This window comes from Lissotriton vulgaris, unplaced genomic scaffold, assembly GCF_964263255.1.
Source record: "Lissotriton vulgaris unplaced genomic scaffold, aLisVul1.2 SCAFFOLD_1007, whole genome shotgun sequence".
Classification (NCBI taxonomy): Eukaryota; Metazoa; Chordata; class Amphibia; order Caudata; family Salamandridae; genus Lissotriton; species Lissotriton vulgaris.
This window is the reverse complement of record NW_028253487.1, coordinates 231,944-248,327: the sequence shown is the minus strand read 5'-3', so window position 1 is coordinate 248,327 and position 16,384 is coordinate 231,944. Positions and strand designations below refer to the sequence as shown.

Here is a 16,384-nt window from a genome sequence, read left to right as displayed (position 1 = left end):
TACTTTTGGCCTTGATGCGTGTCTTTTCTCGATGAAGAGAGGCTGCGGGCTGATTGTGGGCATTTGTGAAAGTATTCCTGTTAATTGCAGTGCATAATGGGCGCTGTGATTAACAGGAATCCTTTCACAAAGCCCTCAGGCAACCGGGAAATTGCCATTTTTCACCGCTCGCGTTTTAAAAGCGGGAAGCGGCGCAAACGTGTGCGCACTTCACACGGGACACTGTGTGCTCAGTACCTTAAAAGTGCGCTGGCACCCAGGCGTGCACCTTACAGGGAACACTGATTCCAACTGAGGATTCTGAGCTTTCTACTCCCGACCCTGGCTAAACCCTGTGACATAATTGGTGGCGACATATATTGAAATATATTGAAGCTTCCGATAATATGGACGACAGTAGCAATCTCAAAGTATACAGAATGAAAGACATGGTGGCAAAAATAATGAACTTCAACCAGAACAAGAACAAATAAGCATGATTGTCTATTTAGTTTCCCTTCAGTCTTAGGGAGCAACAACATGGCCTCACTGGATGACGGGACTGAATCGAAGCGTGGCAGAGTATGTGGCTTCAGCTTCCGTCATTCATCTGTCCAGGCGAAGACGTCCTCTGGAGTGTCAAAGAAGAGTGTACGGGACTCATATATGACCTTCAGCTGAGCTGGGAAAAGCAAAGCGTATTGCAGCTTGAGCTCTCGCAGTCGAGCTTTGGTTGCCGTGAATGACTTCCGACACGGTTGCACCAGTCTTGTATAGTCCGGAAAGATGAGAATAGTTCGAGAATCATGCTGAAGCCGGCCCACCTATCTAGCCTGTGCGAGAACTGTGTCTCGGTCGTGGTAGTTAAGGAATCCTGCTATAATGGGCCAAGGCCTGGCCCCTGGTGGGGGTTTTTGCATCAGGGCGCAGTGGGCACGTTCGATATTGAAACACGGAGACAAAGACGACTGAGGAATCCAGCTCTGTATCCATGTGAGGAGAAATCGTCCCACATTATTATCCTCGCAAACCCTCTGGAAAGCCTACAAAATGGAGATTGTTCTCCATCCGCCCAGATGAGGTCACACACTAGCACGTCCAGTGGCTTAAACCATCTGCAGGAATCAAAACTGGTAGATTGACAAAGAAGTACAGTAAATGGGGCAACATGACCATCTTTGTCATGGAGCCTCGACGAGCTCCAAAAGGCCAGACTGGAACACAGTGATCTCACTGCCTTCCCTAAATTACCCTCCCTCATATCTTCCAGGGAGTGAAAGACCTGAATTCCCTGATACCGAAAGGAAGCTGATATCCAGTTATGCTCGTCAGGAAGTTCCTCAGGTCCTGGGGAGGGACCTTTCACCCGGAACAAATGCGTCTTGCTGTGGTTCACCCGTAAGTAGGGTAGGTTGTCAAACCCCTCCAGCCACGCAAAAGCAGAGACCGCCCCCCTAGCAACATCATTAAGATAAATCCGCAGATCATCAGTGTACAGGGAAATTGTGTATGTTCTTCCGTTCAGTAGTATCCCCAATCCCTCACCTTCCGCACGAAAAAGTGCTGCTAGCGGTTCCACAGCCAGTGCGAATGGCGGCGGGGACAAGGGACATCTCTGATGAGTCCCGTGGGTTATTACGTATTCTGGGGAAATGGTGCCACCTGTCTTGCCCCGGCCCTTGGGGACGTGTACAACAGCTGGACCCACTTCAGCCAGCCCATACCCAACCCCATATTCCACATTACCTCCTAAAGAAAGTCCCAGTTGACCATATCAAATGCTTTCTCCAGGTCTACTGAGAGAAGCGCAGCCCTGGGCAGGCCTTTCTCCTCAGAGTGGTACAAGACCGAATAGAGCTGATGAAAATTAAACAACGTATTGCGCGAGGGGACAAACCCATTCTGGTCCGGGTGAATCAGATGAGCCATGTGGGGAAGCAGTCTGAGAGCTAGTATTTTACTAACTAGTTTAATATCAGTGTTAAGCATAGATAACGTCCTAAAATCCCAGCCTCCGGCCTCCTACCGCTCGGTCTTGTGGAGTGTTATCACAGTAGCGGAGCGCGTGGATGGCGGCAAACAACCCAATCAAAGGGCTTCATTATACATGGTTACCAGGCGAGGGGCCAGTTCAGTTCCATACTTTGTATAAAACTCGACAGGTAGGCCTTCTGGGCCAGGTGTTGTGCCTCCAGCCAGCAGGGTTATGGCGCCCCTGACCTCCTGAAGGGTGATCGGACCCCCCAGTTCATCCACAGTGTCATCCTAAACCTCAGTCAGGGCAAAAGGATCCAGGAAGGTGGCAATCTCCTCCCGCGATGGGCCCGGCGGCGCCAAGTACAGTGTTTTGTAATAAGTCTGAAAGGCATTGTTAATCTTATCTGGATCATACTCAGTCCTATCCTCTGCCATGGGTAATAGGGGAGCCCCAAGACTCAGGCCGAATAAGCCACGCTAATAGCCACCCCGCTTGCACCTCCTCACTCTGTACCCTGTCCATATATGCTCTATAATCCTGTGCTCTGAGCCTGTCCAAAGCCTCATCATGCTGCTTGCCCATGGCCAGCAATTGCTCACAGGTTCTGGGATCCGGCCCCTGCATGTTATCCCGGGTTTGCAGGTCCCACTCAATCTCTGCAAGCTCTTTATGGAGTTCCCTCTATATCCCAACGGTCTGCCCCATACAGTGTCCGAGCACCACCCCCTTAAAAGCCTCCCATTCAACCAGGGCAGTAAAGGCAGAATCTGCATTCTCAGTAAAGTATGTGTCTACTATAGTACGCAGTGAGCCCACAAATGGCGGATCTTCCAAAGCCACCAGACTAAGTCACCACGCAGGTATCGGAGGCCTGTGCCATTGGGGGCGGAGAGTCAACAGCAAGGGGCGGTGGTCCGAGTATTTGCGGACCAGGTATTCGGTAGAGTGAGCGAGGGCGCCAATTGTTTGTGAGCACCAAAATGGGTCCATCCAAGCATGAAGGTGAGGTAAGTGTGAATTGTAAGAATACTCCCTGTCCCCACTGTGCTGTAAGCCCCACATGTTGTGAAAGTCCCAATGTGTCATCCACTCCCGCAACCTCGCTGCCGTCCTGTGCGTATGTGCTCCCGCCAAAGGGATGGTGTGAGAGCAGTCCAAATGTACATCCACTACACAGTTAAAATCTCCCCCACCACCATCTGCCCCCACCACTTTGTCCACTATGTGTGCTGAGAGGGATGTCAAGTAAGCCAATTGGTCGTGATTGTGGGCATAACAGCAGAAAATGGTAATTTCCCAACCTAGCAGTCGTCGTGCCACTAACACATACCATCCTTCAGCGTCCGTCAAGGTACGGGTCATTTCATAGGGAAACCCTGGGCGCACCCACACCAACACCCCCTGGGCAAATTCAGAGTATCCAGTGGCATAAACCTGCCCCCTCCATTGTCTCCTCAGCCGACCCACCTCTTCTTGCGTCAAATGAGTTTCCTGCAACAGGGAAATCTGCACTCCCCGGCACTTTAAATAATTATACATGTTATAGCGCTTAGCCATGGAGCCCATACCTCTAATGTTCCAGGAAAGTATTTTTACCTTATATTGTGCCATTGCTGCTCAATGTGTTCCAACACCATCCCCCTCCCACAAACCCACCCCCCACTCAAAGACAACAGGTTTCACTAACGGTGCACCCTCGCCCTCAAGAGAGACATGACTGATGGACTGTAACAATCAAAACATAAACAACTCCTCTGCCCCAGGGCAACTGGCAACGGTCATCTGCCCAAACTTCACCTTTAAGAAAATCAAGCAATGAAGGCCCAAACCAAACGTGGTGAAGTCCTCCAGGGGGGTCACTGCTCTGCTGACTTAACAAGTCCATCGTGAGCTGTAGCAAACAAGTCACTATGAATAGTGGTGCAAGACCTCCAGCATCGGCTGAGTCTCAAAGCTGCCCAGTCTGGCCTCCCTTACTAGATAATGCCATCTGCCATGTGTGGGGTCACCACCGGGAGCTCTAAGCTACCTTTGCCCGAAGAGTCCAACTCGGAGTCTCCCATTCCCTTCGTAGATCTTGAACCTTGGTCCAACGGGGAGTCCCCTTTCCGGGCTATCTCCACCACTGCCTATAGCGCCTCTGCTTTATCCAGCTCCATCTGCGAGGAGGTGGGTTTCTTCGCCCCGATACGTTCTGACCGTCTCTGGTATTTTTTCCCCGATCTTCGGTCCATCGTTGTCCACTGGGGGTTCGACGCCGGGCCCGGCCGACCCGCACGGTATACCTCAAGCCAGTGCCAAGCCACCCGGGGGGTGTCGCAGAAGTGGGTCTTGCTGTCCACCACAATACAGATTTTGGCCAGAAACTTGAGCGAATACTGGATCCCCTCTTCATGGAGTGCCTTTTTGACCTCAAAGTATGAGGCCCGTTTCCGCTGGACCTCCAGTGTGTAGTACGGGAACATTGAGACCTTGGCATTGTTGACCACTTAGGGCCGCTCGTGTGGGCCCTTTGTAGGATGATGTCACTGTCTCTGTAATGCAGCAATAATCAATGGACCAGGGGCAGAGTCAGCACAAGAGAGGGAGCCTTCCCACATGCGGCTCTAAGCTAAGCATGGGCGAATTTTGTGAATTTGCAATCGTTAATTTGCGAATTTGCGAATTTGCGATCTGCAAAATCCGCAAATTTGCAGATTCGCTGATTTTGCGGATTGTGTGGGTAAAGGCCGGGCGGGAAAACGGTGCACATCGCTAGTGTGAGGGGCAGGGCCAAACGGCGAGGCTTATGTGCGAGTTCACATGCCTCTTGTGTGCATAAAAGGACAGGCACGGATCAGAGAAGCTCGTGGTCACAGGAACTGCACAGGGATTGAGCTCGTGAAAGTCAATAATGCAAAGGCCTCCATCAAGCATCAAAGCTAATTTTCGACAATAGATATGGGGAGAACGCACACCTACCCAGCCTCGACAAAACACATATTTTGAGGGGGGGCTGATTAACTTTGGCATCACACCAAAGAGCGCCGGGGTCCCTCGAGTAAGCTGTCCATCAAGTGGGTAAAGGGCGCGAAGACGGTGCACACCACTAGTGTGTGGGGAGGGGCCAAACGGACGGGGCTTATATGCGAGTTCACATGCCTCTTGTGTGCATAAAAGGACAGGCACGGCTCAGAGAAGCTCGTGGTCACAGGAACTGCACAGGGATTGAGTTCGTGAAAGTCAATTATGCAAAGGCCTCCATCAAGCATCAAAGCTAATTTTCGACGATAGATATGGGGAGAACGCACACCTACCCAGCCTCGACAAAATACACATTTTTGGGGGGCTGATTAACTTTGGCATCACACCAAAGAGCGCCGGGGTCCCTCGAGTGAGCTGTCCATCAAGTGGGTAAAGGGCGCGAAGACGGTGCACACCACTAGTGTGTGGGGAGGGGCCAAACGGACGGGGCTTATATGCGAGTTCACATGCCTCTTGTGTGCATAAAAGGACAGGCACGGATCAGAGAAGCTCGTGGTCACAGGAACTGCACAGGGATTGAGCTCGTGAAAGTCAATTATGCAAAGGCCTCCATCAAGCATCAAAGCTAATTTTCGACGATAGATATGGGGAGAACGCACACCTACCCAGCCTCGACAAAACACACATTTTGGGGGGGGCTGATTAACTTTGGCATCACACCAAAGAGCGCCGGGGTCCCTCGAGTGAGCTGTCCATCAAGTGGGTAAAGGGCGCGAAGACGGTGCACACCACTAGTGTGTGGGGAAGGGCCAAACGGACGGGGCTTATATGCGAGTTCACATGCCTCTTGTGTGCATAAAAGGACAGGCACGGATCAGAGAAGCTCGTGGTCACAGGAACTGCAAAGGGATTGAGCTCGTGAAAGTCAATAATGCAAAGGCCTCCATCAAGCATCAAAGCTAATTTTCGACGATAGATATGGGGAGAACGCACACCTGCCCAGCCTCGACAAAACTCACATTTTGGGGGGGGCTGATTAACTTTGCCAACACAGAAGAGCGCATGGGTCCCTTGAGTGAGCTGCCTGCCAGTGCCCATCATCCTGTAACAGGAAGCACTAATAGATAAAATAAAGCAGGTGCTCGAGCACCTGCTTTATTTTATCTATTAGTGCTTCCTGATGAAGCTAATTTAGTAACTATTTTAGGATGGCGCTGGCAGCTTGCCGGCGCCATCCTAAAATAGTTACAAGTTCAACAGGCTTGAACTTTTGCCCCCCAAATCCGCCGCTCGCGGATTTCGCGGATTTCCGGTAAATTCGCGGGAGTTCGCGGATTGCGGATTACCGAAAATCCGCGAAATCCGCGAGCGGAACGGATTTTGCGCTCACCCTTACTCTACGCTACAGAGTAGCATTGTACCCTGAGGAAGAAACCAGCACTCTTAAAAAAGGTTTTGAGAGCAAGCTAGCAACATAGTGTTGTAACCAGACACTTTTCAATACTACACAAGTAGTGTAAGTATTTTTATGTTTGTATGTCCTGACGAAAGCTCTACAGACCCGGCTGGGCGTAAGGGAGCTGAAACATGTCGACAGTATTAAACCAATAGTACAACTAGATCCAGTAACCCGATCTAGACACTGTACCCACCAGCAATTTTATTAACTGAAACTCACCTTTACATAATAAAAGTTCTTCTGGAGAGTTTCCGTTTTTTAGTAATCCTCACGCATATTTCCCTTTTTTGTCCTTTCTTTTTTTGCTATTTCACTTTTCTGGGGGTGACCCTCATTCTCTGGACACTGCAATCTTAACCAGAGGTTGCCTCTGGATGAGGCCGGCATATAGCACGACATTGGACATCCGATGATAATGCCACAACGTTTATGTGGGGTGGAGAAAAGATATACACCGCAATCCAGTAACATAGTGTTTATGAGGGTGATCCAGCTTAACCAATGGTTATGAATGGTACAAGTGTCCATTCTTCCATGTGATAACCAGATCTGTAATGCAGCAGCCTGACCACCCTGGTCTCGGGGTGGCCGGATGCCACCGTATGGGCAGGCACACAGTGCGCCGTTTCCAGCGTGAATAATTGTGTGAGCCCTCCTGGGGCTACCACCTCTCGAAGCCATGACTCTAGGTATGCCAACATGTCTCCTTTTTTAAATCCTTCTGGTAGGCCAAGAATATGAAGATTGTTCCGATGGTTATGACCCTCACCATCTTCTGCCCGTCATACCAGGGTCCGGACCCTGTCTGTCAGTTTCGCCACAGGCTGGGAGAGGGCTTTGTGGCCAGGCGCTAGCTCTTCGAATCCGGATTACACCACCTTCACCCTCTCATTGAGCTTCTGGTGTATACGGCTCGAAGGAGGCCAAGGCCCACCGACACGGTGCTTATGTCTTGGTGGAGAGTGGTTTTCATGTCCGATATGGCTGAGGCTCAGAGCTACCCCGCGCCTGATCGGTCTAGTCCCACTCGTGGTCATGGTTGGTCCCGGCATGTTTCCCCCGTGGCTTTCCCATTGCCCCAGGAGGAGGCAGAGAGGGGACCAGTCCCTGATCCAGCAGCTGTCAACAGTAGATTGCTCACCAGGCTCTGAGGTATCTCTTGTGTGGTGTGTAGTCGCTCCTTAGGGTCCAGTCCCAGCAGGATGTAGGACCCACCTATCCGTGTTGGCCGCTAACCGCGTTGTCCATAAGGGAAGCTAAGGTCTCCCACAGATCACTCCACTCCCCAGAGCAAGGGTTGCTCCCAGGCCCTTCTCCGGGCCATAGGCCTCACAACCCCGTTGTCAACAGTCACTCACCCCCGTTAAGCTGAGCCACCGCAGATGAATACCACCATCTGGCCCCACCACAATGTGCCTCTGTCCCTCCTTGATGCCCCCGAGAGTGGCCAGCAGTCCATGCCACGGCTCCGCGACAAACCTGCCAGTGTGCAGCCCCCCCCCGCAGGTCTCGCTCACCTCACTCCTCTTTGGGGAAACGCCCCGATCGCCCGGAGTCCGCCAGGCCCATGCCAACAGGCGCTGCAGCACTCGGATGGGCCTCCCAATAACAACAGAGTCCATATTCAACCCCCCAGGTGGTTGCCACAGTCACTGCTGACCCTCAGGTACTGTCTCTATGTCCCCTGGGGTCGCCGCAGCCCAAGGGCAGCATCAGCTCTTGCCGCCACGTTGCTGCATCACTGCCCGAGGGAAGCCGGCAGCGCTGCCATCCCGCCAGAGCTGGCCAGCATTTTTCCTTCGCATCGTTCCCAGGAGCTCCCCTGTCGCGGCGCCTCCATCCCTGTACACTGGGGACTTGACCGACCCACTCCACAACCTCCGCCAGGCAGCTCTAGTAGGCTCTGTTGCACCGCAGTCTTTGGAGCCAGCGGTCAGCGCTCTGGGCATAGCCGCTCCAGTCCATCTGCCCAGCCCTTGTTCTGGGCATGCCAGTCCTGTTCCGCCTCAAGGCGAGGCTCAGGCACACCCTTTCACTGCCGGGCCAGCACTCCCAGCCTGAGCTCTACAGACACACCGCTTCCATCGATGGGAGGCCCTAGCAGCCTCAGTTTTGTCCTAGCACTCTAGGTCGGAGCTCCCAACCTTGTCACCTCACTCGACCTCCTCTCACCAGGGGTGGGGTCGGGGCGCCCAATTTCGCCTCAGGTGCTTTGTCCCAGTCTCCCACGTTGGGCGACCACGTCCGGTGAATCAAGCCAGGCTGTATCCCCCTTTTGTACAGGATAATTGCTCGGCCAATACAGAGCTCGTGCTCAAGTGACCACCATCTTTGGCAGTTCGCCACACCCCTCATCTTCATCTGAGGGGATATATAGGTAACATCACTGAGATACACCATGAAATACATGACTTTGGAACAGAACAGAGGGAGTTTCAGATAACAGTGGACAAGGATATGGGCAAGTTGGAAGTTGGTTTGCGAACCTAGGAAGAGGTATTCCTGACTATATCTTGAAGCCCATAATAATCATTGTGATTTGTGTTATCATCTTGCTTGGTATGATAACAGCATACAAATGAGACAAGTCGGGACAGTTGGAGGAGTCCTTTAGGGAGAGAGAGAGAAGGATGGAAAGACTGCAGGACAGTCATTATGAGAATTTGAAGCAGTTGGAGGAATTCAGACAGAGGAGACTAGCTATGACATCTGTTTAGATCGGTCTACTCTACACGGAACTAAAAGTATTTGTGATGACACAGGTCATCAGAGGGGGGACTGATGTAGCGGAAAACACATTTTAAATTGTAGGGATTTTAAATGTAATAACGTGAAATGTGATGTATTTTAGGTTATTTGAATGTAACTTGCTGTAAACATTAACGTGAATAATTTGTATGTGCAGCTGACAATTATTCAAGTATTTAATGTGCTTAGGGAACATGTAAATTTAGATGTAGGTTTTAATACTCAGTTCTTAATCTGAGCCAGTGGTTTCCGGTGCTCAGCACCGGCATCTAATTGTCAATACCGGCACTTATGGAGTCTGCCGAATAGTGGCGCTGCTTGTCTAATTTAAAGATGAGCACAAGAACAGCTGTTCATTTAGTGAAATTGCATTTAAAAAATAGTAATAACTGCCGCCCAAGCCATTCTTATGGATTTTGGAGACTGGGACAGTGTGAACTATCACACTTGTAGGAGTGTGATGGTTAGTAGTTGTGTTTCTACTGTCATTGGCCGCACTGGCATGGGTGAATAAAGCTGCAGTGGCCTGCTGATGAGGGCCCTAACACTTATTGTTTTTGCAAATTAAGCACTGGTAATACTAATTGAATGTGTCTTATTTTCTATGCAAATCCGTAAGGCTTGTGTGCTAATTTCTTATGTTAGCTAAATTGTAGGATTGTAGGCCTGAAATGCATTTTCCCTGGAAGCTCTTGTTTCAGAAATTACAGTTTGAATTTCATGTGTGCTGTGGATTTTGTTCTTTCTCACATTTGTGTTGCTGGTGGAAGAAGCGTCTTTGTTAGCTAGAATAATGTCTTTGTTTTCTTAGTCAGAACGAGGGAGAAAGGGATACATTATGAGCTTACTTCAATAAGAAAAATTGTTGTGTTTCACACCAGCGAAGGCCTGGAAATCAAGATCAGCAATTTGCAGTTCAGGAGAATCGCTGTCCATGGGTAAGTTACCTATGGGATTCTGTACGGTGTGGATGGCGGCACAGCTATACGGAGTCCGTTGGCAGCCAAAAGGATTCTGTCATAAATCGTCACAAGACACTATAAATTAAAAGGAAGCAAATAAGAGTGACAATAAAGCCAACAAATGCTAAACAACGGGCAGACTCAGGCTGCAAGCCCCTTGCTGTATACAATATATTTTGCAAGCGAGAGGGTATGCAGCGCAAGTGAGACCTAAAAACGACCATCTTCATCTTTATTATGACTGGTCAGAACTCCAAACTCGTCTCTATTGCAGATTTTAAAAATGCCATAGCGCTCCAAAATAAATGTTCCTGGGTTCATAAAGGAGTTCAATGGATATAATTATAAAACATTTATTAATTAAGTTTGGCAACACCTACTCATCTTCAAATTCGTAATATATGAAATATAAACCAGTCTCTTAAGAAAAAAATTAAAAGTTTGATATGAACGTGCTGCGTTAGAATAGGATGGAAATTGTGCGAACTTTCAATTCGCTTTTGTTTGGAATAAGGTTAAGTAAGTAGTGCTGTAGAGGTAATATTTTTTTGTCTCTGACATCTACCTCGACGGAGGGGCGGGGCTTGTTTGGGGCGTGTTTTGTCGGAGCTTCGGTGTTTTGAAGTGCTTTGTTTCTTGGCTAACGGGCTTGGCAACGCAGCAGTCCAGGCTCGAGACCGGGAGGAGGGAGGGACGCCGGGAAGCGGCCATGCGTGCCAGGCCGAGGTGAAAGTGAAAGCTTGGGGGCGGAGAGCGGCGAGCTCTTATAGAGTTGCGGAGCGTGTGTGTGACAGACACATGCCCTGTCAGTGCCCCGGCGGCGACAACCTGAACCAGCCCGCCCTTCCGCCCCGGCACAGACAGGCGCAGCCATGGCCATCGCAAGCATTGCCAGCCAGTATGTCTTCTCGGACTTTATGCTAAAGGAGTCCGCGCCCGAGAACAAGTACAAGGGGCTGCGGCAGGAGCTGGCCGTGGACAAGATCATCAGCTGCATGGCCGTCGGGCTCCCGATCCTGCTCATCTCGCTGGCCTTCGCGCAGGAAATCAGCATGGGTAAGAGGCAGGAGCAGTCAGCCGGGGTCGGCTGTAAACCCCCAACCCACCTTGCAGCAACAGACCCCCTTAGGAGCGAAGCCGAGGAGGGCGCTGTCCAGTAACCACCACCCTGACCCAGCTGAGCACCCCCTGACCTAGCACCCACACCCCTCTAGTCTATCACCCCCCGGCTCTCCCTTATGGGAAACAATTGCCCACCATACCTGCCAACAGTTGGGACCCTCCGAGATTTAGAAAAAGCAGGAGAGTATGTTATTTCTGCATTTGAATGGAACGCGGGAGACGTTTTAAGAGAAGAATGCGAAAATAGCATCACAAGAGTCCCCTTCCGAGTCGGACGTTTCGGCATGTATACACACGCATCTTTTGCCCAGAAGCGATTATACTGCCTCTTCTACTCAGTGCAGTCGGCTCCACTTACAACTTCATCTCAACAAACTACATTCCTGACCCCAACACAAGCGCCACTTGCAGAATGAATGGCACCTTATTACACGAGTAAACGCCCCCCCCCCCCGCCGCCCCCTCACCCTTGTGCAGATCGGGCTATCCCATAGCGGGTTAAGTTACTGTACAGGTCATATTGTCACCGGCCACTGTCAGTCACTGCTCGACCATCCCCAGAGAGACCAAAACATCCTAAGAGTGACACCATGTGCAGAGATGCCTTCCCAGGCATTCGCTCATCTCCACGCTACGCTATCACGACATGCAACTCTTATCGTAATTGGGCATGTCGGATACACTGATTTATCATGCAGCGGATCAGATGTCTGTGTGATTTCTTAATTTCAGTTGTATTACTTCTAGCAAACATTCTTTTGTGTGTTTCTAGAGCATACACCTTAAGAGGTATGTTTAATACCAGGGTAACAGTACATCAAGACCAGCATTGACACTTCCCCTGTTTCTTGGAGTTTCACTTCACCACTAGGAGCAATGGGCGCGGGGTTTTCCATTTGGAACTTTTTCTTAGAGCCAACACGTGTAGGGGAATTTCTGAAATAACGGGGAGGAAAACTGTAGGGTTATTTGTTCAACGGCATTGTGAGACCCAGAATAACCAGTCCACGATTTCTTTCACGAATACATCCTAAAACACCGAAAGTAAAATGTAATGGTTGAAGTATGTCGTGGGTAAAGCAAAACGTGTCTCTGTTCAACGCAACACAGCAACAGAATGACACAAGAGAATCGACAACAACACAGAACAGGGTGAAACATTCGTTCCTATGTAATGTAAAACAACCAGATAGTTTTGACCCATCAGCCCAGGACAAAGATACACAATATAAGTTCGCACATACTTCCTTCTTCTTACAATGTACCAGAAAATAAAATAACCTCAACCAATCAATAACGCACACCACAGAACATCATGGACACTGCAAAGAGGCGTGTCAACCTCTTCTAGGAACGGTTGCCTTTCAGGCCATGAGCTCAACAGCAGAAGAACAGATATTTCAACAAATACAAAAAGCAATATGCAAAATCATGAGCAGGCTTGCTGCATGGTGTGTTAAAGTGTGAGATTACGATTCAGCCAAAGACAAACCTTATTTCTCTTCTTTTTTTAGACAGGGAAACGGCCCACCACCCAAAACAGACAGTAACTTTCAATCAGAAATCTCATATCTGATATAAGCGTTTTCAATTACTATAACAACTAATAACACACACCCTATAAATCTATGCCCAATCTCCATGGCTCCTGGGTGATAACGCCCATATTAAGGTCTGCAACATCTGATCTGAAGTTCTGATGAACTTCCATTATTTCTAGATCTACTAGTACCTCATGTACCCCTGTCTACATAATTGCCTACATAGGGTACCTCAAGTTAAACTTTGTGGAGAGCAGTTTGAAACGGGGATGCATATTGGATCCTCCTTCTGTTTTCCATATATTTTGCAGATCTCCCGCAACCTAGAAATCTGATTTTTCTCCTTCCTCCTTGAGCGGAAGGATTCATCTTTGAATTGTTTAATGCAAGCCGACAATATTCTTTTTGTTTGACCTAACACCGGTTTGGCTCCAAAATAGGTTAAAACCTTTTTCTGAGTATTTGAAAAATCAGAGTTTAGTAATCTGTGCCAATACAACTAAGGTAATAATTTTAGGTGTATTGACAAATATGAATCATTAACTCTCAGCCATTAAAAGTGGTAACTTTAAGTGGCTTTTTTAACGTTAGATTTTTAATTCGGAATAAGCTCTCTGATTAAAAATTCAGGCTTCTAAAGCCACACATGTTGGTAATGACTTGTGACTCTTGTTCTCATTTGGCAGACAGGCAAGTAATAGATGCACTTTTAAAGTTGTATACATCAAAGATCCCATAAATATAACTCTTTGCTTCTGAATGATATGACATTTATGATTTACATCTTTATATTAATAGTTAAAAGCTCACTCTGGAAATCATACTTCATGATCAGGAGAACCTGTTCCCACAAAGCGCTATGGCTAGAGATAGACAAGGTTGGTTTAAGGTTCCAGGTATATGGTCAATTGCTACAAATATGGTTAATCTGGAAAGCAAGCAATCAATTTTGTTAAGTCTTGGTTATGGTATACTTCTTAATCTCAGCACAAAATCATTTTTTATTGTGCTACAAAAATGCTGCTAAACATCTTTTGATTGACCTTGATACAATTGGCTTTGCAATATCTGAATCTATTTTTTTTGTTCAAATCTGTTTTTATTGTGAACACAGCGATAAGCCTACAACCCCTCATCGGGGCCGGCCGCGCAGAGAGAAAAAATCGGCAGTAAGAGCAGGTAACCAGGGGAGATGAAGCTTTTAACACAGCGCCCTGCCTACAACCCCCGGGAGGGCCGGCCGCGTGGCTTGAGGGAGCAGAAAGCAAGGAGTAGCCGTGTGCCGGCAGTGTGCCACAGTACGGGGGAGGCGCTTATGAAAAGGAGAGCAATGGTGTCACATTTTCAACGGCCCAACAGGGACCAAACTGCCCCGAAGGGGGACGGAAGCCAGAGTGGCAAGGCAGGAGGAAAGTGAAAGTCGGAAATGGGAGAGCAGGGGTGGGGTGAAGAGGGGCCAGGGAGGTGTGCCTGCGTTCGTCTACAAGGGGCCTAAGACGCAAACCAGTGCTGGGGGGGGAAGCGACTATGGGCCAAGCCTGCTTGGATCAGCGGGGACAAGGGCGTCCTCGAACAGTTGCAGAGCGCGGAGCCTGGGAGGCATGTGGCGGGCATAGCTGATGGAGCACAGGTGACGCACAAGAGGTTCCCACACCGCCTTAAAGCGCACCCCCCTTGACTGTATCCGAGCCGTAAGGAGTTCCATGGTCAGGACCTGCCAGAGACGCACAAACCAGGAGGCTATCGGTGGTGGCTCGGCCCTCTTCCAGTACAGGGCAATAAGTTGTTTGGCAGCGCCTAGCATGTGGAGGGTGAGGATCCAGTCGCTGCGCGTGAGTGCTTTAAGTGCAGGGGGTCGTACGCCTAGCAGTAGTGTGCAAACCTCCTCAGGGAGAGGGAAGCCCAGCACCTCCTTAATGTGACTGAGGACCTCTTTCCAAAAGACAGCCAGGGCAGGGCACGACCACCAGATGTGTATGAAGTCGCCAGTCGCAGCGCCACACCTCCAGCACAGCGGCGAGGAGGCAGGGTACATTTTGCTGAGCCGCAGGGGGGTGTAGTACCATTGTGTTAACATCTTGTATGCGTTCTCCCTCTCCGGGATGCTGCGGTAGGATTTGGGTATGTCGTTCCAGAGTCTAGACCATTGAGACGGCGTGATGTCAGAGCCAGTGGCGGTCTGCCACTGTCTCTGGTAGGGATGTGCAGGTGGAGCGGTGGGATGCTGCAAGATATTGTAGATTTGGGAGATTAGCCGCTTCAGTCCCCCAAGGGAGCGAGCCAGCTTCTCAAATGGAGTGTGCTCCCTGGAAGCAGCCTGGTACATTTCGTCTCCCGTGGTCCAGTGGCGCAGCTGCGCGTACTGCAAGCTGGCGGTGCAAGGGAGGTTGAATTCCTCCTTGCAATCCGGCCACGATTTAGGCGACCCACCAAGGAAAAGATCTCCTGCAACCCTACAGTCACCCTGGGTCCAGTTCTCAAACGCCCGGGTCTGAGCAGCAGGAGGAAAGTGCGGGTTACCTGCAATGGGGGTGTGTGGGGAGGGGAACGTGGTCAGACCTTTGGACACTGCCACTTTGTCCCATACCTCGAGAACCGTCCTCGTGGGGACCGCCATGTATGCACTTCTGGAGCGCGCCGCCCGCGGCAGCCAGGGCAGGTCCCAGATGGTGCGTCCCGTAACCACTCGGTCCATGTGGAACCAGTGTTTGTCGCTTTCGCGTGCACCCCACTCGATCACGAACCTGAGGTGCGCCGCCCAGTAGTAGTGAAGGAGATTCGGGCAGGCGAGGCCGCCCCTGTCACGTGGCTCCATGAGGACTTTTTGTGAGAATCGGGGCCGTTTGCCCCTCCATATGAAAGACGTGAGGTCGCGTTGGAGGTGCTTGATGCAGTGGACCGGTATCGGGGTGGGGAGACACTGGAAGACATACAGGATGCGGGGGAGGATTGACATCTTGACCGCGTTGAGCCGTCCCAGCCAGGAAACCATCAGGGGCTTCCATTTCCGCAGGTCCGCCAGTACTTCCTTACGGCAGAGAGCCCAATTCCGCGAGGACCACGAGTCGAGGTGGGGGGTGAGGTCTAGACCCAGGTATTTGATGTGGTCGTCCGCCCAGCGGTAGGGCGTGGTCCCCTTCAGGGAGGAGACTTCCTCCTCAGGGATAGTGAGATTAAGCGCCCAAGATTTGGTGTGGTTAATTTTAAGGCCGGATGCCCGCTCGAACAGCGTGAGGGCGTCATGCACCGCAGGGAGGGAGACTCGAGGGTTCGTGAGAGTAAGGATCAGGTCGTCCGCGAAGAGCGCCACCTTGTTGGCACGTCCCCCGTGGGGGATGCCATGGATGTCAGGGGCACGCCTAATTAACTCCGCCAGCGGTTCGACCGCCAGGGCGAACAGGAGCGGCGAGAGCGGGCATCCCTGCCTCGTGCCCCTGTGGATCGAGAGCGGCGGTGTCAGATGGCCGTTGACCCGGATCCTAGCCTGTGGCCCGATGTAGGGGGCCATGCACCTGGAGATCATGGTGGGGCCAAGACCCAGCTTCTCAAGGACCGCCTTCAGAAAGGTCCAGTCGATCCGGTCAAAGGCCTTTTCCGCGTCTAGCGAGAGGAGGCAGGCCGGGATCTTCCA

At 50.5% G+C, this 16,384-nt stretch overlaps 1 protein-coding gene across 1 annotated transcript in view; it reads left to right on the top strand.

Moving 5' to 3' along the window:
- The first annotated feature begins 10,706 nt into the window (after positions 1-10,706).
- Positions 10,707-16,384, top strand: part of LOC147660950 (pannexin-1-like) — a 150,415-nt gene continuing 144,737 nt past the window's right edge. The window contains exon 1 of the mRNA XM_086951412.1: positions 10,707-11,146. Within this exon, the coding sequence (XP_086807538.1) occupies positions 10,963-11,146 (184 nt within the window). The 5' untranslated portion in view covers positions 10,707-10,962. The remainder of the gene's footprint in view (positions 11,147-16,384) is intronic.